This window comes from Prinia subflava, chromosome 13, assembly GCF_021018805.1.
Source record: "Prinia subflava isolate CZ2003 ecotype Zambia chromosome 13, Cam_Psub_1.2, whole genome shotgun sequence".
Classification (NCBI taxonomy): domain Eukaryota; kingdom Metazoa; phylum Chordata; class Aves; order Passeriformes; family Cisticolidae; genus Prinia; species Prinia subflava.
This window is the reverse complement of record NC_086259.1, coordinates 20477224-20497755: the sequence shown is the minus strand read 5'-3', so window position 1 is coordinate 20497755 and position 20532 is coordinate 20477224. Positions and strand designations below refer to the sequence as shown.

Here is a 20532-nt window from a genome sequence, read left to right as displayed (position 1 = left end):
AGCCATAAATCAGTGAGGGGAGGCTCAAAAGCACAAGCACGGCTGCAATTTGTGCCTTCCTGCCCAGTGTTTGGTTTGGCCCATAGAACTCTAAAGCTTTTCCTGAAAAATTGATGATGACACCACAGGAGGACTCAGTGAAACAGGATAGTGAGGCCACTGGCATTCCTGGTCCTGCTTCCATCATCCCTGCCTCCTCTTCATTTATAGGAGACAATTCAGGGAGCAAACCAGTGGGTTTATTTTTGTATTTATTCTGCAATCCACAGTCCCAGGCTTGTTTTCCAGTCCTGGGTGCTGTTAACACACTGGTGGCTAAAGCAGACCCTGACGGGGTGCGGGAGGGAAGCCTGGACTGGGGTGCCAATGCTGTGCCCTCCCCAGCTCCAGAAGCTTGTCGGGAATTGCCGCCTTCTCCAGCTCTGCTCTTGTGACATCTGTCATGTCACCACCCTGTTTAAACCCTCCTAGGAACTGCAGAGACCTTGTGGATCTCACAGAAAGCAAATCTGTCTGATAGGATGGGAGGTGATCTCCTGAACATCCAAAGGGGTGACACCTTCACCAGGAGGGCGTTGGAGGAGATGGCAGCCCAGAGGGACACAGACAGGAGGCAGAAAAGGGAGGCTGAGGGAGTTTTCCCAAGTGAAACCTGACTTGGAGAAGACAGGTAGCTCTTGAGTGGCTTTGTCCTGGTGTCTCAGACAGGAATCTTGCTTTGCTTCCCTTGGGAGAGGACTCCAGGACTCCTGCCTGACCTTTGTGCAAAAATGAATTAAATTACTCAAAATCCTACAACTTGTGCAGGACCGACAGGATCTGCTGAAGTGGCTGGCACATGTGGTTGGAGTCGTGTGGATCACAGGGGCAGAAGTTATGCAGCTCCCTGGAAAACACGGGATCTTCTGCCCAGGAAAGCAAAGGCAGTGTCTGAAGGGCTGTGAGTGTGACTGCTCCCACGCTGTCACCGGGGCTGATCGGCCTCTCCCTGCACTGAGGGGACACAGCTGAAACCACAGGGTCCCACCCCGGCACCTCCTCCTGCATCTTGTGACACAGACAGAGCAAAACCACTCTGCCCGTGAGTATTGCACGTGGAAAAGCGTTTGACCCAGAGCAGGGCACTCGGTCGCCTCCCCTCAGCCCAGGAAGCAGCTGCCGATATCGCTCCTCGCATCCTTCCGAGCACCCTGCCCGCCATTCCAAGCGTGGCTGTGCCCGTCCCGCTCCCACCCCGCTCGCCAGGGCAGTCCCCCCGCCCCAGGTGACTCTTCTGCCTCACACAGATTATTTTTATCTTCCTTTGTTTGCCAATAAAAATCCCTCCCAGTTTTTCTGTTTTCCATCTGACACACGGATTTTTCCCATGTGTGTTTCCTCCTCCCCTGGCCTGGGGCAGAGGGAAGGGAGGATCCCAGATCACCTCATGCCAGAGGAATTTTCACGTGCTTTTCCATCTCAGGTGAGAGAGCCTCCAGGACAGTGTTGGGAATGTTCCCTGGGCCGAGGAGACACCATCCAAGCACCCCATGATCCCGAGGATCTCATTGCCAGAGCCTTCGCCTCCAGGCACCAGTTCTGCTTGGGAATTAGACAGCGGGATCACTGGGAAGACAGGACTTCCGATTTATTACCCTAAGTCCTAGTGACTGTGGGACAATCTACACCCCATAATCCTGCCCAGGGGACCTGGTTTGGTGTTCCAGGGATGGGGATTGGCAGGTGGCAGCACAGGACAGCGGGGGTTGTTTGGAAGACCAGAATAAAGGCAAAAAGGCGCGCCTGCGCTGGCAGGGTGGCACTGCCAGGTTTGGCTGACATGACTTGAACTCACCTAGGCTTGCTCAGGTGAGACACTCGCTCGGGGGTCTCAGCATTTACAGATGGGCGTTTCCCTGCTGTTGGTCCCGTCGGAAGGGCAGCGGGCCGATCCCGAGCCCCCAGGGACCCAGCTGTGCCCCTGCCGTTTACCGTTTACGTGCCCCCTGTCTCCTGTCTCCTGCTCCTTCCTGCCGCCCGTCCCGCTGTCCCCTGGCCCGTCCCGCTGTCCCCTGGCCCGTCCCGCTGTCCCCTGGCCCGTCCCGCCGCCCCTTCACGCCGGGGCCTCGCGATTTCCCTCCCGTCCGCCAGAGGGCACCAACTCTTACCGGCGGGTCCGGGGCGATGCACGCCGGGAGTTGTAGGCGCGGATCCCTCTTGATACGGCCGCCCGCCCAGGAGCCCGCAATGATGCTTTGGTGGCGTCACTTCCGGAGCGCGGGCTCTCGGTGCGATGGCGGCGCGGCAGGAGCGGGATCCGGAGCCGGAGCTCGACCCGGACTGGGCCGGGATGGCGGCGCTCCCTGAGAAGACCGTGAACGGCTGGGTCCTGCAGTTCTACTTCCACCGGGCCATAGAGGCCTATCGCTCCGGGCGCAACCGTGATTTCCGCCAGTTCCGCGACATCATGCAGGGTGCGCGCGGCGGGGCCGGGGAGCGGCGGGGCCGGGGGCGGCCCGGGCCGGGGAGCGGCGGGGCCGGGGGCGGCCCGGGCCGGGGAGCGGCGGGGCCGGGGAGCGGCGGGGCCGGGGGCGGCACGGGGCGCCCGGGCCGGGCCGCACCGCGTGACCAGCCGTTTGTCCCACAGCGCTGCTCGTGCGGCCCCTGGACAGGGAGCCGGAGATGGCGCAGATGCTCCGGATAATGCAGCTGCTGTCGCGGGTCGAGGAGGGCGAGAACCTCGGTAGGTGCTCAGACCTTCCTGCGGGCTCTGGGGAGCCCCGGTGATGCTTGCAGCCCGCCCACTCCTGCTCCCTGCCCTGTGTCGTGTCCCTGCAGCTCGCGGAGCTTTGTCCCTGCACAGAACGGGGCTGTGGCTGTGGGGTCTCTCTGCGGTGAGGGGTCGCTGTTCGTATCTGTCCTGCTGGGGGGCCGAGGGCAGCAGCTTTGGTGCTCCGGGGCTGGGTGAACACATCCCCCTGATGACTCCTGCTTAGCCTCAGAGCTTCCAAAATGCCCCCCTGGGTCTGTGCTGGGCACCGGGAAGCTCTGGAGTGCTGCTTGCAGCATTTCCCATGGTGCTGGGGACGGGAATTGCAGCAGGGACACTGGGCAGAGCCTCACCTCGGTGGCTGTGGGGTGTGTGGCGCACCTGCGCGGGTGGACGGCTCCACCTGTGCAGGTGAATAAACCAGCTCTCCGTAGGGAAGCGCCGTGATCCCCCACCAACCGTATGGATGCCAATTCTTATAGATTGCACCTTCGACAAGGAGTCAGAGCTGACCCCTCTTGAGTCGGCCATGCTTGTCCTGGACTTCATCCATGAGGAGTTCTCTGTGGCAGACAGGACGATGGAAGCCATACAGAAAATGGTGAAAGAGGCTGTAAGATGTTTTTCTTTCTCAGTAAACATGTTGTGCAGCTTTTGCCTTGGAAGGGCCTCATGTGGCTGATGGTGGGAGCTGCCTCATGAGCGGGACTCCCTCGTTATCTGCAAGCTCATACTGCAGGGATGTGGGAGCTGGCACAGCTGCTCCCTGTGCCCTGCTTCACTCTGTCCTTGTTTTCCTCTGCAGGCCGTTGTTGTTTGTATCAGAAACAAAGAGTTTGAGAAAGCTTCTGATATCGTCAAGAAGCACATGGGGAAGGAGTCCAGGAACCAAGTGAGTCTGTGCTGGAATAAAGTGGGAGCTGCTGGTGTGTCTGGTGGGGGTCTGATGTGCCCTGGGAGGTTTGGGGGGAGGAGGCCAAAATGGAAACAATCCTTCTGGAGTGCTACTCCCTCAGTGTTGCATGTTTGGATTGTCACCTTGGAGCCCCTTCTGCTCCTCACCTTTAGAGCAGCTTCTGGGAGCAGCAGCAGTGCCCATTCCTGTTTCTGCAGGCAGGGGGGTGCTGGGGCACTGCAGGCAAGGAGAATTCCTGCAGCAAGGTGGTTCTGCTGCTCCTTGGTTACTCTCCTGTTCTTCTGGTCTTTTCCTGGCCTTATCTCAGTGTAAATTGGTTGTACCTGGAGAATGCCAATCAGGAAAGGCCCTGTCCTTGCCCACATCCTTGCTGTGGTTATCCCTGATCCCCTTGTCCCTGCCCAGAGTGTTCTTCCCTGATCCTATGAATCCCTTTTCTAGAAGAAGAAGAATGAGTGGCTGGCTGTCATCCGGGAGAAGAATCCCTCTCACCCAAAGGTCAAAAACTTCTCCTACGAGGACTTCCAGCAGAGCATCTTTGAGTTCCTCAAGGGCTACGTGGACGAGACGGAGCCAGCGCTGCTGACGGTGCGTGTCCACCCCGCTGCCCTGGGATCAGGTGCCTCATTACTGCAGGCTAAACCTGGAACACTCCAAATGCAGTCCATTGCTAAGAGCTTTATATGGTCAAACACGTTTTTCTGTCCGTGAAATGCCTTTGGGAGGGGATAAAATGGAATGGGAATCATCTTTGTAACGGTGCTGTGCTTTTCTCTCTCCAAGCTGTTGAAAAAGACTTTGAATTCGGAACATGCTGACAAAGGGAAATCCTTGCTGGGGACTTCTGAGTTTGCAGATGGGCTGAACAACCAGGCAGCAGCCCCAGAGGCCTCCAGAGGGGCAGAGGGCCCAGCCACAGCTCCAGAGGTCTCGGGAAAGCTGGAGGGCCCAGCCACAGCTCCAGAGGTCTCGGGAAAGCTGGAGGACCCAGCCAGAGCTCCAGAGCTTGCAGGAGCAACAGCAGACCTGGAGGGAGCTGCCAGCCCTGCAGAAAGAGCAGCTGGTCCTACAGCAGCTCCAGAGATTATGGAAGAAGCCAATGGCCCTGCAGCAACTGTGGAACCTATGGAAGTAGTCAGTGACCCAGCAGCAACACCTGAGCATTTAACAGCAGCATATGATATCCTGGAGAGCACCCCAGAGCCTATGGAAATAGCTAAAGAACCAGCAGCAGCAGCAGCCCCAGAACTCCCCAGAGTGTCCACCAGGGAATCACAAAGGTGGGCAGAGGAGTCTGGCTCTAGCCTGTGGATGCAGTGTGGCTGCAAGTTCTCCTCCAAGGGCTAATCCTCTGTGTCCAGGCAGCTCCTAATTCCCCAAATGCCTGCCCAGCCCAGAGGTGCTGGTGCAGGACTCTGGATCCTGGCAAAGGTGTTGAGGAGGTTTGGCTCAGTTGCTGACAGGAGGTGCTGTTGTGACCAGGGGGTGGTGGCTGCTCTCGTGGAGCAGCGCTGGGAAGAGCAGGGGGCAGAGGAGCCCCAGTGAAGGTGTGTTCTGCACACCTGGGGCACTGCCCTTTGGGGAGGCTTGGGAATGGCCCTGCCATGGGTTTGCACCCCAGGGCTGGGAGCTGGGGATGCCTGTGGAGGGAAAGGCTGGATTTGGGGCCAGCAGAGCTCCCTTGGCAGTCTCCCTACAACCCGCTTGGTTGTGTTTATTTTATAGGCAGCCCCCCGGAGCTGTAACCTCGTGTGGGATTTCTGTTCTGAGAGAAGCTTTCAAGATCCTGTCGGACTCCGGGGACCCGGACGCACTTTTCACCCAACTGGACGAAACAGACTTGCCTTCCCCCAAGCAACTGTCTCCTTCTGTATCCCACAGAACCAAGAGATGCAGACAAACGGAGAACCAAGATTCTGAGACCTCAGAGCCTCCCGCAGTACCCCGTAATATCAAAAACTTGTTCAGCATAAGCAATCTGGTCGTGGAGTTGGACGGCTCGTCCAGCAAGTTGAGCGACTGCCCCGACTCTTCCCAGGAGCACGTGGTCTCCTCCGCTTCCAAACCTCCTCCGCAACTGCCTGAGGAGCCCTTGTCAGCCCAGAGTGACAAGTATGAAGTCCCCCTCCTGTGGTATTGTCTGCTCTGCCCCCGGTCTTGTCTTGCTGATGTTGGTAGCCTGAGCACCAAACCCTGTGTCCCGAGATGAGTGTTGACCTTGCCTGCTGTGCCCACGTGGAACTGGGCACAGCAAACCCTCTCATGTCCACACATTTGGCTTTAAAGTTAATTATGGGTTAATGGAGAGGAGAAAACGATCAGGTCCTGCTGGTAGTGAGGTGCTGCAGCAGCTGGTCCTGGCAGGTGATTCCAGAACAAGTAACACATGTTTTTCCACACTTCTCCCAGCTTCAGCGTCACTGGCCAGAGTCTGTAGGAGCATCCTTATCTTGCTTCCCACCTCTTGAGAAATACAGTGTCCAGAGGCTGGCTCTGCTTGCTTGGTAGCCCTGCGCCTGCTCCCCAAAAAAACCTTCTCCTGAGCCAGTAGCCAAAGTAAACCCTCACCTAATTTCAGGTCTCACCAAGGAAGGTGGAACAGCTCCTGTGGCACGGAGGAGAAGGACAGCTGGAGTGACGAGGAAGAGCTCTTTGCAAATGCGGGTATGAGAATTCCCCTGGCATGGAGGAATTACCTGTGCTAATCCTGGCATGGGGGTCACTCACGGGGGTCTTGCTGCTGCCTGGGTGACTGAATTTTGAAACCAAAATCCTGTGGAAAGGCTGGGATAAAGGAATTGGGGTGTATTGCTATCACAGGGTGCTCTGACTGCACAGCTTAGCAGTTAAGCCCAAGGCAGCCTCTCAAGGAGGTCTGTAACTCTCTCCCTTGTTTTCCAGTAACACTTGAGAAAAGCAACATCTCCAGGACCTCCAGCTCCAAGAAACAGGTATGTGGTGCCTTAGGGGCTTCCAGCAGGCCCTGCATTAGGGAAGTGTCCCTACAGTCTCCATGGTAAAACAGGCTGGAGCTGTGCCTGTCCTGCCTGCAGGGCACTGGGAATGTGCCTCAGGTCCCTCTGTATTGATGGCTCAGAGCAAGGTTTGCCAAATTCTCCTCATGCTGGAGGGGTTCAGAGTCTTATTCAGGTGAGGGACACACATGTGGCAGCTGTTACCCAGGAACAGGTCCCACACTGGTGCCACAGGAACTCTCCTGACCTGTAGGAAGGCAGCTGCTGCACATCTGTAGCTATGGAGTGTTGTGTGCAGCTGCCAGGACCCGTCTGCCTTCCCTGCTGTTCCTGGCACGGGTGATGAGGGAAGGACCGTGCCAGGAATGAACTGGCAGCTCCTCCCTGCAGCTGCTTCCTTCTGTTTGCAGAAATGGACCATGCAGGAGAGCGAGTGGATCAAGGAGGGGGTGCAGAAGTACGGGGAAGGGAGGTGGAAATCCATCTCCCTCAAGTACCCCTTCCAGAACCGCACTGCCGTCATGATCAAGGACCGCTGGCGGACCATGAAGAAACTGGGCATGCTCTGAAGCTGGGAGCCTTGTTTTGGTTTTTTGTACCTCTGTTTTTTGGAATCTGGACCAGAGTGCTGTCTGTGCCAGTGTGGGAAGCCCCTCTGACACCAAAACCATGAGTGAGGAACGCAGGAACCTTGTGCTCCAGCTGCAGATGAGTGTGCTGCAGGGGGCAGGGACTGCGCAGCCTCTTGTGAATTTAGAACCACCTGGATTGAGACGTCCTTGTCCACCTGACCACTGCAGCTGCTGGAATGAATCCCAGCTGTTTGCTCAGGTGTGATCATCAGGATGATCTCATAGGTGACTTATTTTTTTTTGTGCTTTAGTTGTCTGTTACCTGAATCACTTGTTTCATGTTTTTCATCACTTCCTTGTGGAAGAGAGGCAGCACTGAGTCCCCGAGTTTCTGTGGGGAAGAGATCCAGGCAAGAGGACCTACTTGTAATTTTTTTTCCTCATTCATTTCTGCTTTGTAAATGACTCATTTGTGAGGAGAAATTCCTCCCTTGCAGCTCTGAGACTTTAAAAAGTTAAAATTACTTTGTGTTTCAGTACTTGGAGCTGTTTGTTTCCATGGTAAAAATTCCGTTTCTGTCTGACTTTGGTCATGTTTTCTTTGCACTTGTCCTGATACTGTCCTTGCTGAGTGTGAGCTCCAAGGGTTCCACATGTTCCTGCCTTCAAGTGCCAAAGCTGGAACAGTCATTTGTAAAATAAAGTTCTTTTCTTGGTTAGTAGCAATAGTTGTGTAAGTGTGAATTTCTACCTCGTGGGTGCAAATGCAGCAGAGGGCACGGACTGCCCCGGGAATGTGGGGCTTTCTTTTCCTCTTGGGGAGTATTGGGCCAGGAGCAGCACTGCCCTAGAGGTGTGGTATGCTGGGATAAATGGGAAACAGGAGTTTCTGGATTAGATTCCTGTGCAAGAAGTTCAGGGGTGCTACAGGGGCACTTTCTGAGCTTAGTTTCTAAGTTTCTCTTGGCTGCCTTCTGGCAAAGCCAGGCCTGGGAGAAGTCTTGTCTAGGAACAGCTGCTTCCCTCTCTGTCCTTCAGCTGCAGGTGCTGCACTGAGTGTCCCTTGTCCCCTGGCTGTGGCCATGCATTTTCCTCCCCTTGTGTAAATCCTTTCTCTGCAGAGCCCTGGGCAGCAGGAGCACCAGGTCAGAGATGTGGGCTACTACTGGCCACTGCGAGGCAATGCCAGTTGTGCCTGTGGGCAGGAGCTGTGCCCCATTCTTGCCTTCTCCCTGGCAGGCTCTTGCCCTGGCAGCACAGAGTGTCAGAGCTCTGGCTCCACACCAGGATCACCTTGAGCTGCAGCTCCTGTGCCGGCACAGCCGTGGTGCTGTGGCACAGTTAATGATTACCCTGTGCCTCATCCCCTGCTGCCCTGCGTGGGGAACGAGTGCTGGAGCCCCGGGAAGCAGGAGGATGCTGCTGCTGCTGCTGCTGGCCCTGCTGGGCCCCGCTGGCTGCCCCAGGACAGAGCCCCTGAGCGGCTCCAGCCAGGAGCCGCTGTTCCGCGGCGCCGACCGCTACGACTTCGCCGTGGTCATCCCCGCCGGCACCCAGGAGTGCTTCTGGCAGTTCTCACACCAGGGCGGCAACTTCTACTTCAGCTACGAGGTGAGTGCTGGGGACACATCCTGGGCAGCCGGTGACACAGGGAATGGCTGTGCTGGATCCATCCCGTGCTGGTGCTATGGCACACGGCCTCTTGGGGACTGTGCCTTTCTTAAAGCAGAATCACGGAATTGTTTGGGTTGGAGGGGTCCTAAAGCTCATTTCCTTCCACCTCCTGCTATGGGCAGGGACCCCTTCACTATCCCAAGCTGCTCCAAGCCCTGTCCAACCCGGCCTTGGGCACTGCCAGGGATCCAGGGGCAGCCACAGCTGCTCTGGGCACCTGTGCCAGGGCCTGCCCACCCTCACAGGGAAGAATTTCTTCCTAATATAACCTCCTTAATCCGTACCCATAATAAATCCCATGCATTTTTAAACTATCTGGTTTGAAGTGGTGCTCAGAACTCTGGCATTGTTGCAAGCTCTGCCCTTCACTGCGTGGCCACAGGCTGTGGCACAGCCGAAGGTCCTGGCACGGCATGTCCCTGAGCTCTGTCCCCTTCCCACAGGGAAACTCCAGCCCTTTCATCTCCTGTTTACACTGGGCTGGCTGAAGGAGAGCCAGGGCAGAGCTGTACCTGGCAGTAGCAGCTTTCCCCCCAGCTCTGTGCTTGGCAGAGCAGCCCCACAGGAACATGTCCTCAGGGCTTGGCACAGCTCCATCCCTGACACAACAGCGACCCACACATTCCCCTCGGGTGTTCCCTGCCTCCAGGTCCAGCGGGCAACAGGGATTGGCAACAGCAGGAGCATCCTGGTCACAGCGAGTGATCCCAATGGCTTCCAGCTCGGAGTGTCCCAGGACGTGCGAGGACAGATCAACTTCCTCACCAAGGACACAGGTGCTGCCCCCAGCCCCTGCAGCAGCTCTGCCCAGCCAGAGCACTGATTGCTCCTGCGGGGGGAGGATGAGGGCCGAGCACTCAGGATGTGTCTGCCTGGTGTCCTTCCACCCACAGACCAACAACCCCTTCCCTCTGCAGGTTTCTACCAGCTCTGCCTGGACAACCAGCAAAACCACTTCGGCTTCATGCAGGTGTATCTTAACTTTGGTGTGTACTACGATGACTTCAACATGGAACACAAGCAGCCAGCAGAGAGGAAGGAGCTGAACGACACCCTGGAGGCCATCGGGGTGAGGGTCAGGGAGGCCACAGGGTGCCCCAGCACACTGGGGACACTGAACAGGGCATTTCCTTGGGCTGAGCTGCAGCTGAGCTCAGCACTGAGCCCCACGGGCAGCTCTGACCGTGGCTCTGCCTCTCCTGCAGGTGAGCATCCAGAGGCTGCAGATGCACACCTTCCACATGTGGCGCTTCTACAACTTCGCCCGGATGCGGAAAGGGGCCGACTCCTTCCTGCTGGAGTCCAACTACAACTACGTCCACTGGTGGTCCATGGCCCAGAGCTGTGTCATTGTCCTCTCCGGGGTGCTGCAGCTCCACTTCCTCAAGCGCCTCTTCCACACACAAACCCCGGGCAGCCAGAAGTGCTAGAACAGGGCAGACACCCCCCTGGGTGACCTGGCTGCCACTCTGACCCACCACAGAGTGGGAGGAGAGGCTGGATTCTGCTTCCAAGAGGAGGTTGGAGAGTTCTCCCTGCTCCTGCCTCATCTCTAGCCCTGACATCATCCAAAGAAAAGTCAAAGGCCACACTGGTGCCCAAGTCCTGAGTGCTGTGTGAGTTTGTCACATTTCTATGCATTTTTTGTATCTTAATGGGTCTTTTCTACCAGACTCTCAATAAAGGAATTCCTGCCAGAGTCCATGGAGTGACTGCTGCCTGCTGCTGCCATCCAGCCTCTGTGAGCCTAGAAGCTGCTGGCCTCTCCCTCCCTCCCTTCCCGAAGCTCAGCCTCTGAGATTTCCCAAAATCTCATCAGTCACCCCAAACACACCCCAGTGTGTCACATTCCCCACAGGAGGGGTGAGGACTGATCCCCCCTGGGCCTCCACACCAGACAACAGGCACTGAAAAAAGGAACAGGCTTTATGTGACAGGGCTGGGGCCAGGGCCCCTCCTCCCGTGCCAGCAGCAGCCCCTGAGGGCTCTGTGCTGGCAGCTCCCCCATCTCCATCCCGCTCCAGGTGGTCCCGCACCCACAGCGCAGGACAAAGGCGGCTCCACCCCAGAGCACTCACGAGCATGAGGGTCCCGGGGCTCCCCGGGGGCCCCTCATGTCAGAGTGTCCTCGTTCCGCACGTACTCCCCGACGTCAGCCTGGTGGAACACCACGATGGCCAGGGGGTCCACCTTGCGGCACTCCTGCGTGGACTTGGCAGCCACCCCGAAGCCCTGCAGGTGAGGAGGGGGTGAGGAAGGGCGGCTGCCCACCCCGTACCCCCCGTACCCCCCGTACCCCGCAGCCCCAGGCGCTCACCAGCGGCACGTCGGCCATGGAGTACACCACGACACCCTGGTACTGCGCCGTGTTCTCCGTGATGCGGCCCAGCCCCGACTTCAGCACGTGGTTACCGTAGAGGAAGGACTGCTCCGAGCCCGGCTTCACCCACACCTTGAACTGCAGCAGAGGGGCAGAGCTGTGAGGGGCCGGGGCCGCCTCGGGGCCGGGGCTGCCTCGGGGCCGGGGCTGCCTCGGGGCCGTCACCCACCTTGGCGTAGGGCGCCAGGAAATCCAGAGCCGTGACGCTGAGCCGGAACTTCTGGGACTTGGTGAACTTGCCGAAGCAGGTGCCCGGGGCCACCAGGCTCTCCCGGGGGACGCTGGCCGCCAGCTTCAGCAGCTTCTCACTGCGGAGCGGGGCGGTGCTGGGCGGCGGCCGGGCCTCACCCCGCGGGCCGCCCGAGCCCGCCCCGCCCGCGCCCTCACCTCAGGTAGTACACGCGGTCCCGGTGCAGGCGGAAGCAGTAGGTGCCATCGGGCCGGTCCACCAGCAGCTGGATGTTCTCGCCGATGCTGCAGGGACGGGCTCCGTGAGCCCGGCCCGGCCCCGGTTGCCGCGGTACCCCCGCGGTCCGGCCCTCCCGGTCCCCTCCGTGCCGGCTAGCCCGGTCCCCGGTGTCCACCACCCCCTCGGTCTCCCTTGGTCTCCCCGTTCCCCGGGATCCAGCCGGCCCAGCGCTCCCGGTGCGCATCCCTTCTCCATGCCCGATCCCCGGTGTCCATCCCTCCCGGTCCCCGTCCTGCCCTCGTGCCGATCCCCGGCATCTCGCTGGCCCAGCCCTCCCGGTGCCCCGCTCCCGGGCCCTCACTATTTCCCGAGCTTCTCGAACACCGCCCGCGTCTCCGCCTCCGTGAGCGGCCGCATCTCCCGCGCCGCGCTGGCGGGGCCGCCGGGACCGGAAGTGACCGGACCGGAACCGGCGGTAGCGGAAGTGACGGACCCGGAACCGGCGGGCCCGGAGGTGACGCGGCGGCCCCGGCGATGGCGGCGGCAGCGGAGGAGGCGCGGCTGCTGGCCTGGCTGCGCGGCCCGGCGGCGCCCGGCAGCCCCGAGCTCGCCGCTTATGTGTCGGAGCTGGCGGCGCTGGGGCTGGCGGAGCTGGGCCGGGAGCCGGCGCGCCTGGCGGCGGAGCGGGCGCGGGTCGGGGACGAGACCCGCCGCCTCGCCTTCGAGCACTACCGAGCCTTCATCCGCTCCGCCGAGTGCACCGGCCGCGCCGGCCGCGGCTTCGGAGGCATCGAGAGCCGCCTGGGCAGCCTGCTGGAGCGGCTGCCCGCGCTGCAGGACGCCTGCCGGTACGGGACGGGCACCGGGCACCGGGAGCGGCGGGGGGAAACGGGGCAGGAAGGGCCGGGATGGAGTGGCTGGGCTGGGGAGCGATCGGTCCCGGTGCTGAGCCCACTAAGGGCTCAGAGCCCCCGGCTGGCACTGGGCAGGAGGCAGCACCAGCAGCGGCCGGTGTGGAGGGAGGATCCCCGGGTCCCCCGCTGCAGGGAGGAGTCTCCCGTTAATGCCTCCCCCGCAGGACCTTCATGCGCGATGCCGAGGCCATCGCCTGCAGCCGGCGCATGAACAGCCTGACCCTGAACCGGCACACGGAGATCCTGGAGATCCTGGAGATCCCGCAGCTCATGGACACGTGTGTCCGGAACGGCTACTACGAGGAGGCGCTGGAGCTGACGGCCTACGTGCGCCGCCTGGAGAGGAAGCACAGCAGCATCCCCGTCATCCAGGTGAGCCCCGTGCCGCCCCGCCCTGCCGTCCAGGAGAGCCCTGTGCTGATCCGGGTGAACCCCACGCCGACCCGAGGCTCTCCGTTCCCAGGGCATCGTGGCAGAGGTGCGCCAGTCCGCGCAGCTGATGCTGAACCAGCTCATCCAGCAGCTGCGCACCAACATCCCGCTGCCCGCCTGCCTGCGCGTCATCGGCTTCCTGCGCCGCATGGACGTGCTCACCGAGGCCGAGCTGCGCGTCAAGTTCCTGCAGGCGCGCGATGCCTGGCTGCGCTCCGTGCAGGCCGCCATCCCCGACCACGACCCCTACGTGCACATCACCAAGACCATCGAGGCCTGCCGCGTGCACCTGTTTGACGTTGTCACGCAGTACCGCGCCATCTTCTCGGACGAGGAGCCGCTGGTGCCGGCCGAGGGCGCGGCGCCCGCCGAGGGGGCCATCTTCCACGGCTGGGTGCTGCAGAAGGTCTCCGAGTTCCTGCGGGTGCTGCAGCGCGACCTGGAGCGCGGCGTGGGCGGCCGGCTGGACTCTCTGCTGGGGCAGTGCATGTACTTCGGGCTGTCCTTCAGCAGGGTGGGCGTGGATTTCCGCGGGCAGCTGGCCCCCCTCTTCCAGCGCGTGGCTGCCGACGCCTTTGGGAAGGCAGTGGAGGAGGCGGTGGAGAAGTTCCGGGAGGAGATGAATTCCTACACGCTGATCTCGGCACCAGCCATGCTGGGGGGCGGTGCGGGAGTGCCGGTGCCCACGGCCCAGCCGGGGACCCTGCAGCCCCCCATGGTGCTGCTGGACTTCCCACCCCTTGCCTGCTTCCTCAACGGGCTCCTCGTGGCCTTCAATGACCTGCGGCTCTGCTGCCCCATCGCCCTGGCACAGGACGTCACCGCCTGCCTGGACAGTGCCCTTGGTGAGGTGAGTCTGGGGGATGGAGCTTCAGGGATGGGGATTCCACCACTGCCCTGTGCCAGGGCTGGACAGCTCTGTCCATGAAGAAATTTTCCTGATATCCAACTTAAACTTCCTGTGGCACAACTTGAAGCTGTTTCTTCTTGTACTGTCCCTTGATCTTTGGGAGCCCCCCCCGGCTGCTCCTCATGTCAGAGAGTAGTGGAGAGCGAGGAGATCCCCCTGAGCCTCCTTTTCTCCAGGCTGAGCCTCCCCATCTGCTCCTTGTGCTTCAGCTCCATTCGCTTCCCTAGACACACTTCAGCCCCACGGTGTCTGTCTCGGAGTGTCCCAGAACTGACCCCAGGTGTGGCATCACCAATGTCCAGCACAGGAAGAGGGGCACTGCCCTGGGCCTGTGGCCACACTGGTGCCAAGTGCCACTGGCCTCCTTACCCACCTGGGCACATGGCTGTCATCAGGTGACCCATCTGCCTCTCTCTCTCCCTAGGTGACCAAAACCATCCTGGCCTTCCACCGTGCTGAGGAGGCGGCTTTCAGCGGGCGGGAGCAGGAGCTCTTTACCCAGTTTTGCACAGCCTTCCTGGAGGATCTGCTGCCCTACCTGAACCGCTGCCTCCAGGTGCTTTTCCCTCCAGCACAGATCGCACAGGCACTGGGTGAGATCTCAGGGTTTGGTTCCTGTTGCAGGGGGAGGACGCACACCCGTGGCTTCCCCCTGTCCTGCTCTCGCCCCTCGTGGGCTCTCGTTGCCCGCAGACCCTGACCCCTCTCTCCCCGTCCCCAAGGTGTCCCCCCCACGCAGCTGCAGCGTTTCGGCCGCCTGGGCCGCATCGACGTGGCCGCGCTCAGGGAGCCGCTGGCTTTCCTCCTTCCGCCGGCGCCGGGCGAGGACGAGCCGTCCCCGGAGAGCGCCGCGGACGCCGAGGGGGAGCACGCGGCCGTGCCCCCCGAGCCCCCGGAGATCCCGTCCGGGGCGGCGGCGCTGCCGGGCGAGGCGGCGGCCGCGGGGCAGCCGGGCTAGGAGCGCGCGGGGCCGCCAGGGGGCGCGCGGCGGCGCGGGTGCGCGCGCACGCGGTGCGCCATGGCGGCGGCGCTGGGGCGGGCGGCGGGACGGGCCCGGCCGGGGCCCGCGCTGCTCCCGGGGCCCGCGCTGCTCCCGGGGCCCGCGCTGCTCCCGGGGCCCGCGCTGCTCCCGGCCCGCGGCTGCGGACACGCGGCGGGCTGGGACCGGCGGGAGCGCTCCTACTGGCGGGCGCTGCGGCGCCGGGTGCTGGGCCCGCCGGTGCCGCCGTTCGCCGCCCCGGTGCAGGTGGGGGCCCCGGTGCTGCGCGGCGCCGCCGCCGCCGTGTCCCCGGAGCAGCTGGGCGGCCCCGAGCTGCGGCGGCTGGCGGCGGCGCTGGCGGCCGGGCTGCGGGACCGGCCGTGCCTGGGGCTGAGCGCCCCGCAGCTCGGGGTGCCGCTGCGGGTGTTCGCCGCGGAGCTGCCGCCCGCCCGCTGCGCCCGGTACCCGCCGGCGCTGCGCCAGGCGCACCGCATCGAGCCCTTCCCGCTCCGCGTCCTCGTCAACCCCGCGCTCCGCGTCCTCGACGCCCGCCTCGTCACCGCCCCCGAGGGCTGCGCCAGCATCCACGGCTTCTCCGCCTACGTCCCGCGGCACTGGGCCGTGCATGTCTCCGGTATGGACCGACCCGCCCTGTCCCGGACCCCGCACCTGTCTCTCCCTGACATGCTCCCCTTCTACGGGTCCAGCAGTCTCTCCCGGGTGTCCCCATTCTCACACGGGTCCCTTAATTCTCTGATGGGTTCTCTGTTCTGTCCCGGATCCCTCTGCTCTCTCACGGATCCCCTGATTCTCTCACAAATCTCACCACACGCAGGTCCCCACTCTCACACAATCACCCCATTCTTACAGATCCTCCCACTCTTACACGGGTTCCCCTTTTTTCCCCTAACCATCCCCAACCCACCGCTCCCCCTGCTGTAGGTGTGGACGAGCTGGGGGTGCCGGTGAGCTGGGAGGCGTCGGGCTGGGCTGCCCGGATCATCCAGCACGAGATGGACCACCTGGAGGGGGTCCTCTACATCGACCGCATGGACCCGCGCACCTTCACCAACGTGGGCTGGATGGAGCTGCTGGACTGACCCTGGTGGAAGAACCAGCGCAGCTCTGGGGCTCTGCTCAGCTTTATTGCAGCCAATACAGACCTGTGGCCTCAGCGTGGCTCTGGCCCTTCCTGCCCGCGGGCGTGCACAGGGAGACAGCCGGGCTCTGGCCCACTCCCCTGGACACTGGGAATTCCTGCTGGTCTAGAACAGCCTGCTGCCAAGGCTGTGCAGGGGAGGAGCAAAGGGGGGATCCTCCCCTCTGGGGCTTGTTTGGGGCTCATGTCACAGCGTGGGCAGCAGCTGGGCACAGCACAGGGGGCTCCAGGATGGGGCTGGGGGGCAGCGAGGCTGAGGGGAGCCCAGGGACTGCACAGGATGTGGTGTGGGCTGGTGGGTATCATCAGCTGGGGGCTGCTCCATCCAAGCAGCCCCTGCTGTAGGCACAAATCCCTGTCTGGGATGGCTGGAGCACAAGGAGCCCCCACCCCTTGGGCCAGGTAGAGGCCTTGGCCCTGGGTCATTGCATTTTGGGGGGTTGGGAGGCTGGGCTGAGCCCCCTGCTGCGGGCAGAGCCTTGGGGAGTGGCTGGGCACTGGCTGAAGCTCTCAGATTGTTTTTATTTTCATATAAACAAGACAGAACCCAAAGCAGCATTAAGTTAAAAAATAAAAAAAAAAAGAGCAGGAAGAGTGGGGTGCCACTGGGGGGGGACCCGGCCACCCAGGCCATGCTCAGCCCCACCCTGTAGTGTGAGCCCGGGGGCCGTGCCCCCGCCTGCCGGGCACTGCAGTGCTGTGGGGCAGGAGGGAGCCAGCACAGGGCGGTTTGGCACGGCCCGGCACGGGGCACGGCGGGGCCTGCAGCTGCCACAGCCCCACAGCCCCCCTCAACCTTCCTGTCCAAAGTCCTCCGTGAATTTCTTCACTTTGAGGAGATCCTCGTCATTGACGGTGGGGCGGGTGGTGGCCAGCGAGCGCAGCATGTCTGACTGCAATACAGGTGGGTGGGCACGTGGCTCAGACCAGGCAAGGGCACAGGATGGGGACCCCCATGGCAGTGGGGCACCTTTGCCCCATGGCAGCAGCACTGACCACACGTGGGAGCTGCCTGGCAGACCCAAGGCCCTTTCCTGTCACCCAGCCATCAGGACTCCAGGGGGGTAGACTGGGGGTTTGTGTCCACCCCCAGGAGCCACAGCCCTGCCTGGCCCTTGGCCTGGAAGATGAGCAGGGAACGGCCAGGCCAAAGCTGTGGAGGGGACACTCACCATGCAGACAGTGGGCTCCATCAGCTTGTCACTGGGCACTTCCATCCAGGTCATCTCGGTGGCCCCAGCGTCACCGGGCGAGCACGGCGTCAGCAGATCGTCCACGAGGGTGCCGGGGGCGGTGCGGGAGGGGCCACGGACCTGCGCAGAGCCAGGGGCACGTGGCACAGAGCTGGGGTGCAGCGCCCACCCAGGACCACCCTGGGCCCAGGCAGCCCCCACTCACCCTCTTGAAGTGCGTGGCCGACTGCACCTTGCGCACGGGCTGCATCAGGGCGTCCCGCACGATGATGCTGATGTCGGCCCCCGAGTAGCCCTCGGTCTTGCGGGCGAGCTCCTGGATGTCGGCGTCCGTCAGGGAGTGCGGGGTGTTCCCCAGGTGCAGCCGGAACATCTGCGCCCGCGCCATCTCCTCGGGCAGGGGGATGTAGATCCTCTTCTCGAACCTGGGGGCACGAGGGTGAGCCCCAGTCCCAGCCCTGCTGCGGGCCTGGCACAGGGGGCTGCATGTGGGGCTCACCTTCTCCTGATGGCTGAGTCCAGCACCCAGGGGATGTTGGTGGCACCCAGCACCAGGATCCCGTCGCTGCTGTTTCCCACACCTGCGGGCAAATGGCTCAGAACAATCTCCAGGGATTCTCTGGATCCCCAGGTTGTGCCTGCCTCGTCCTGCCCCCACCCACTCCTGGGACAGGCCCCCACCCACCCTGCATCTGCACCAGGAACTCGGTCTTGATGCGCCGCGCCGCCTCGCTCTCGTTCTCGTTGCGGGAGCCGCACAGCGAGTCCACCTCATCGATGAAGATGATGGAGGGCTTGTGCTGCCTTGCCAGCTCAAACAGGTTCTTCACCAGCCTGGGAACAAGGCAGGGGATGGGGTCCCCGCTCAGAGACCCTCCTCAGCACCACCATGGCAGCCCCACATTCCCCCATCCTGGGAACCCCACGCTGGCAGCAAGGGAAGTGCCACACAGGGGCTGTGGGCCCCCTCAAGGGGCTCTGCTCTCCCCTGGGACCCTGTTGGGGATTAAAGTAAGTCTAATTATAGGATACCAGAAATTAATAATGTAGAGTTAAGTTTAATTACGACTTGCTCACAGCTTGGCAGGGGTGGGCGCTCCTCGAAGCTCACTGTAAATGAATTCTGAGCATGGACAGATGGGAAACCTTCAGGTAAGAGCTACAACTCTGGAGAGCCCCAAAGCTGCCCCAAGCTGGAGCATGACAGCAGTTAATTAAGATGAGACAGAATCCAGCTAAGTGTTAGAAGACCCCAGCTTAAAGTTGCTGTTGGACTGAGAGGTCTGTAAAGATGGCACAGCACAGGCTGTGAGGGAAGAGGCCCAGAGATTGCTTTGCTCAGACTCCCTCTCCCAATTCTTTAACAGCTCCGTACTGGGGTTCCCTGGTGCTGGTGGCCCCTGCCCCAGCCTGGACGGCCAGAGCAGCAGGAGCCAGGCTGTGGCCATGTCCCTGCTGCCAACTTACTTCTCACTCTCCCCCAGCCACTTCGATGTCAGGTCAGAGGATGACACAGAGAAGAAGGTGGAGTTGTTGGCCTCGGTGGCCACGGCCTTGGCCAGGTAGGACTTGCCAGTGCCAGGGGGCCCAAAGAGCAGGATCCCGCGCCAGGGCGTGCGCTTCCCTGCGGCAGAGACCGGGGTCAGGCCAGGGGATCACCCAGATCCGTGCTGGGATCACCCAGGGAGGGGTCACCTCCTGCACAGCCCCTTCCCACTACCATGGCCTCACCTGTAAACAGGTGTGGGAACTTGATGGGCAGGATCACAGCCTCCTTCAGGGCTTCCTTGGCTCCCTCCAGCCCAGCCACATCACTCCACCGCACGTTGGGCTTCTCCATCATGATGGCACCTGTGAGGGTGGGATTTCACTCACATGGCCCCACAGAGATGGGCACGGAGAGCAGTGAGAGCCAGAGTCCCTACCCACATCCATAATCCTGCCTTCCCTCAGCCCAGCAGCTCTTTGGGGTCAGCAGGCCACAGGGATGCACCCCTGGGCTGCAGTCCCACAGCCTATCCCCCTCCCCACAGCCACGCCTCGACAGGGCTGTCAGCAAATCCCTCCCAACCCCAGAGCACAGCCTCTCTCACCCATCAGCTGCTCCTGCAGCTTCTTCTTCTCAGGGTTCTCGCCCTCGCTGTCACTGTCACTCCTGGGGACAGGGGATAGGGTTCAGGAGAGGCACTGGCAGTGCTGTGGCAAGGGAGATCGTGCCAGCTGCACAGGCAGACAGGGGATCCCCGCCACCCCGGTCCCGCACGCACCCCTTGTTGTCATTCTGTGCTTCTCTGACGGGCCTCTTGCCGTGCCTGTCCTTGCTCCGCAGGTACTCCTTCAGCTTCTCTGCCCGGTCCAGGTACTGCACGCACTTGGCCCGGATGCTCTCCTTGGCCTTGTCGCTGTGAGCCTCATCTGCAGGGACCCCCAGGCGTCACCCGGAGCCCCCGGGAACCGGAGCCCCCCCGGCCCGGCCGGACTCACATTTGATGGCGTGCAGGAAGTACTCCACGGCGTGCTGGTACAGCCGCAGTGCCTCCTCGTAGTTCTTGGCCTTATCCTCCTCAGTGGCTTTGGTGACCAGGTCGATGGCTTTCTGCGGTGGGGGGAGCGCCGTGAGCACCGGGCACCGGGGCCCGGTGCAACCCCCCTCCACCGCCAGGGCCCGGACCGGGCCCGCTCGCACCGGGGCTCTTCCGCCGCGCCCACCTCCCTCCCCACGGCGCCGGCACCGGGGCTCAGCAGGGATCGGCGACTTCAGCGGGGCCCTGCACCGCGGCCGGGTGAGGCCTTTCCCCGGCCGGCCCGGCGCCGGGGCCCGGTGAGGCCTGTCCGCTGGGCCGTGCGGAGGCCCCGCCGGAAGGGGGCGCGGCGTCGGCGCTGCCGGAGCCCCAGCCCGGTCCCGGTGCCCGCGGCCGGTACCTGCAGGGTGGACGTTGTCATCGCATCGCCCGGTGCGGCCGCTCCGGCGGCCCCGGGTCGGCGGCGGCGGCGGCGGCGGCAACTGCGGCTGCGCAGGGCCCCGCGCCCCCTGCCGGCGCCGCCGGGACCGCGCCGAGGGGCGGGGCCGCAACCCCGCCCAGCGAGCGTGAGAGCTCCGCCCACAAATGGGCGGGGATTGTAGAGCCCCGCCCACACACTTTATGTGTGCACGTGGGCGTGCGCCGTGCGGACACGCCCCTAGCGGTGCGATATTGGGGGCGTGGCTTCTCGTGACCGCGCCCATCGAGGCCCCGCCCCGCTGGCCCCGAGTGCGCGCGAACACCCCAA

At 62.3% G+C, this 20532-nt stretch overlaps 5 protein-coding genes and 1 long non-coding RNA gene across 11 annotated transcripts; 3 read left to right on the top strand and 3 right to left on the bottom strand.

The window, feature by feature from the left end:
• Positions 1-233: 233 nt before the first annotated feature.
• Positions 234-2183, bottom strand: LOC134557794 (uncharacterized). The gene is made up of 3 exons (XR_010082190.1): positions 1835-2183; positions 1424-1578; positions 234-758 (listed from the first exon to the last, which is right to left on the bottom strand). It is a non-coding gene; the product is annotated as an uncharacterized LOC134557794 (long non-coding RNA).
• A 30-nt stretch (positions 2184-2213) lies between these two features.
• On the top strand, positions 2214-7934 carry TERF2 (telomeric repeat binding factor 2). 5 transcript variants are annotated; one of them, XM_063411039.1, is made up of 11 exons: positions 2215-2453; positions 2627-2722; positions 3184-3362; positions 3555-3641; positions 4107-4253; positions 4449-4592; positions 4632-4945; positions 5391-5777; positions 6244-6329; positions 6567-6616; positions 7051-7934. In XM_063411039.1, the coding sequence occupies exons 1-11, from the start codon at positions 2273-2275 to the stop codon at positions 7207-7209; spliced, it is 1830 nt and encodes a 609-aa protein (XP_063267109.1). In that variant the 5' UTR covers positions 2215-2272; the 3' UTR covers positions 7210-7934. The 5 variants fall into 5 exon arrangements, with proteins under 5 accessions (XP_063267107.1, XP_063267109.1, XP_063267110.1 ...); XM_063411037.1 differs by having other exon boundaries at positions 2214-2453; positions 4110-4253; positions 4449-4945; XM_063411040.1 differs by having other exon boundaries at positions 2218-2453; positions 3232-3362; positions 4449-4945.
• Positions 7935-8570: 636 nt separating this feature from the next.
• Positions 8571-10650, top strand: TMED6 (transmembrane p24 trafficking protein 6). The gene is made up of 4 exons (XM_063411045.1): positions 8571-8823; positions 9536-9662; positions 9804-9955; positions 10092-10650. Exons 1-4 carry the CDS (start codon positions 8629-8631, stop codon positions 10314-10316), a joined length of 699 nt encoding a protein of 232 aa, XP_063267115.1. The 5' UTR covers positions 8571-8628; the 3' UTR covers positions 10317-10650.
• Positions 10651-10791: 141 nt separating this feature from the next.
• On the bottom strand, positions 10792-12166 carry NIP7 (nucleolar pre-rRNA processing protein NIP7). Its single transcript, XM_063411046.1, has 5 exons — positions 12037-12166; positions 11654-11740; positions 11436-11574; positions 11204-11344; positions 10792-11118 (listed from the first exon to the last, which is right to left on the bottom strand). The coding sequence occupies exons 1-5, from the start codon at positions 12090-12092 to the stop codon at positions 10999-11001; spliced, it is 543 nt and encodes a 180-aa protein (XP_063267116.1). The 5' UTR covers positions 12093-12166; the 3' UTR covers positions 10792-10998.
• A 43-nt stretch (positions 12167-12209) lies between these two features.
• Positions 12210-16084, top strand: COG8 (component of oligomeric golgi complex 8). 2 transcript variants are annotated; one of them, XM_063411044.1, is made up of 5 exons: positions 12210-12523; positions 12754-12961; positions 13053-13871; positions 14356-14524; positions 15853-16084. In XM_063411044.1, the coding sequence occupies exons 1-5, from the start codon at positions 12210-12212 to the stop codon at positions 16008-16010; spliced, it is 1668 nt and encodes a 555-aa protein (XP_063267114.1). In that variant the 3' UTR covers positions 16011-16084. The 2 variants fall into 2 exon arrangements, with proteins under 2 accessions (XP_063267114.1, XP_063267113.1); XM_063411043.1 differs by lacking the exon at positions 15853-16084 and adding an exon at positions 14654-15023.
• Positions 16085-16571: 487 nt separating this feature from the next.
• VPS4A (vacuolar protein sorting 4 homolog A) lies at positions 16572-20342 on the bottom strand. The gene is made up of 11 exons (XM_063411042.1): positions 20185-20342; positions 19747-19858; positions 19530-19677; positions 19356-19417; positions 18994-19113; positions 18730-18886; positions 17948-18096; positions 17762-17843; positions 17468-17687; positions 17242-17382; positions 16572-16962 (listed from the first exon to the last, which is right to left on the bottom strand). Exons 1-11 carry the CDS (start codon positions 20203-20205, stop codon positions 16861-16863), a joined length of 1314 nt encoding a protein of 437 aa, XP_063267112.1. The 5' UTR covers positions 20206-20342; the 3' UTR covers positions 16572-16860.
• Positions 20343-20532: the final 190 nt, after the last annotated feature.

What these genes read in the sequence shown, in the direction of transcription:
- COG8 (XM_063411043.1), top strand. Translation starts at nt 12,210, where the DNA reads ATGGCGGCGGCAGCGGAGGAGGCGCGGCTGCTGGCCTGGCTGCGCGGC. An exon ending in GCGCTGCAGGACGCCTGCCG is followed by an intron (nt 12,524 to 12,753) that starts GTACGGGACGGG and finishes CCTCCCCCGCAG; the next exon opens with GACCTTCATGCGCGATGCCG. An exon ending in GCAGCATCCCCGTCATCCAG is followed by an intron (nt 12,962 to 13,052) that starts GTGAGCCCCGTG and finishes CTCCGTTCCCAG; the next exon opens with GGCATCGTGGCAGAGGTGCG.
- TERF2 (XM_063411036.1), top strand. Translation starts at nt 2,273, where the DNA reads ATGGCGGCGCGGCAGGAGCGGGATCCGGAGCCGGAGCTCGACCCGGAC. An exon ending in GTTCCGCGACATCATGCAGG is followed by an intron (nt 2,454 to 2,626) that starts GTGCGCGCGGCG and finishes TTTGTCCCACAG; the next exon opens with CGCTGCTCGTGCGGCCCCTG. An exon ending in AGAGCTCTTTGCAAATGCGG is followed by an intron (nt 6,330 to 6,566) that starts GTATGAGAATTC and finishes CTTGTTTTCCAG; the next exon opens with TAACACTTGAGAAAAGCAAC.
- VPS4A (XM_063411042.1), bottom strand. Translation starts at nt 20,205, where the DNA reads ATGACAACGTCCACCCTGCAG. An exon ending in GTTCCCACACCTGTTTACAG is followed by an intron (nt 18,887 to 18,993) that starts GTGAGGCCATGG and finishes TCTCTGCCGCAG; the next exon opens with GGAAGCGCACGCCCTGGCGC. An exon ending in TGGCTGGGGGAGAGTGAGAA is followed by an intron (nt 18,097 to 18,729) that starts GTAAGTTGGCAG and finishes CCTTGTTCCCAG; the next exon opens with GCTGGTGAAGAACCTGTTTG.
- TMED6 (XM_063411045.1), top strand. Translation starts at nt 8,629, where the DNA reads ATGCTGCTGCTGCTGCTGCTGGCCCTGCTGGGCCCCGCTGGCTGCCCC. An exon ending in ACTTCTACTTCAGCTACGAG is followed by an intron (nt 8,824 to 9,535) that starts GTGAGTGCTGGG and finishes CCCTGCCTCCAG; the next exon opens with GTCCAGCGGGCAACAGGGAT. An exon ending in CTTCCTCACCAAGGACACAG is followed by an intron (nt 9,663 to 9,803) that starts GTGCTGCCCCCA and finishes TTCCCTCTGCAG; the next exon opens with GTTTCTACCAGCTCTGCCTG.
- NIP7 (XM_063411046.1), bottom strand. Translation starts at nt 12,092, where the DNA reads ATGCGGCCGCTCACGGAGGCGGAGACGCGGGCGGTGTTCGAGAAGCTC. An exon ending in TTCGAGAAGCTCGGGAAATA is followed by an intron (nt 11,741 to 12,036) that starts GTGAGGGCCCGG and finishes CCGTCCCTGCAG; the next exon opens with CATCGGCGAGAACATCCAGC. An exon ending in TCCTGGCGCCCTACGCCAAG is followed by an intron (nt 11,345 to 11,435) that starts GTGGGTGACGGC and finishes CCTCTGCTGCAG; the next exon opens with TTCAAGGTGTGGGTGAAGCC.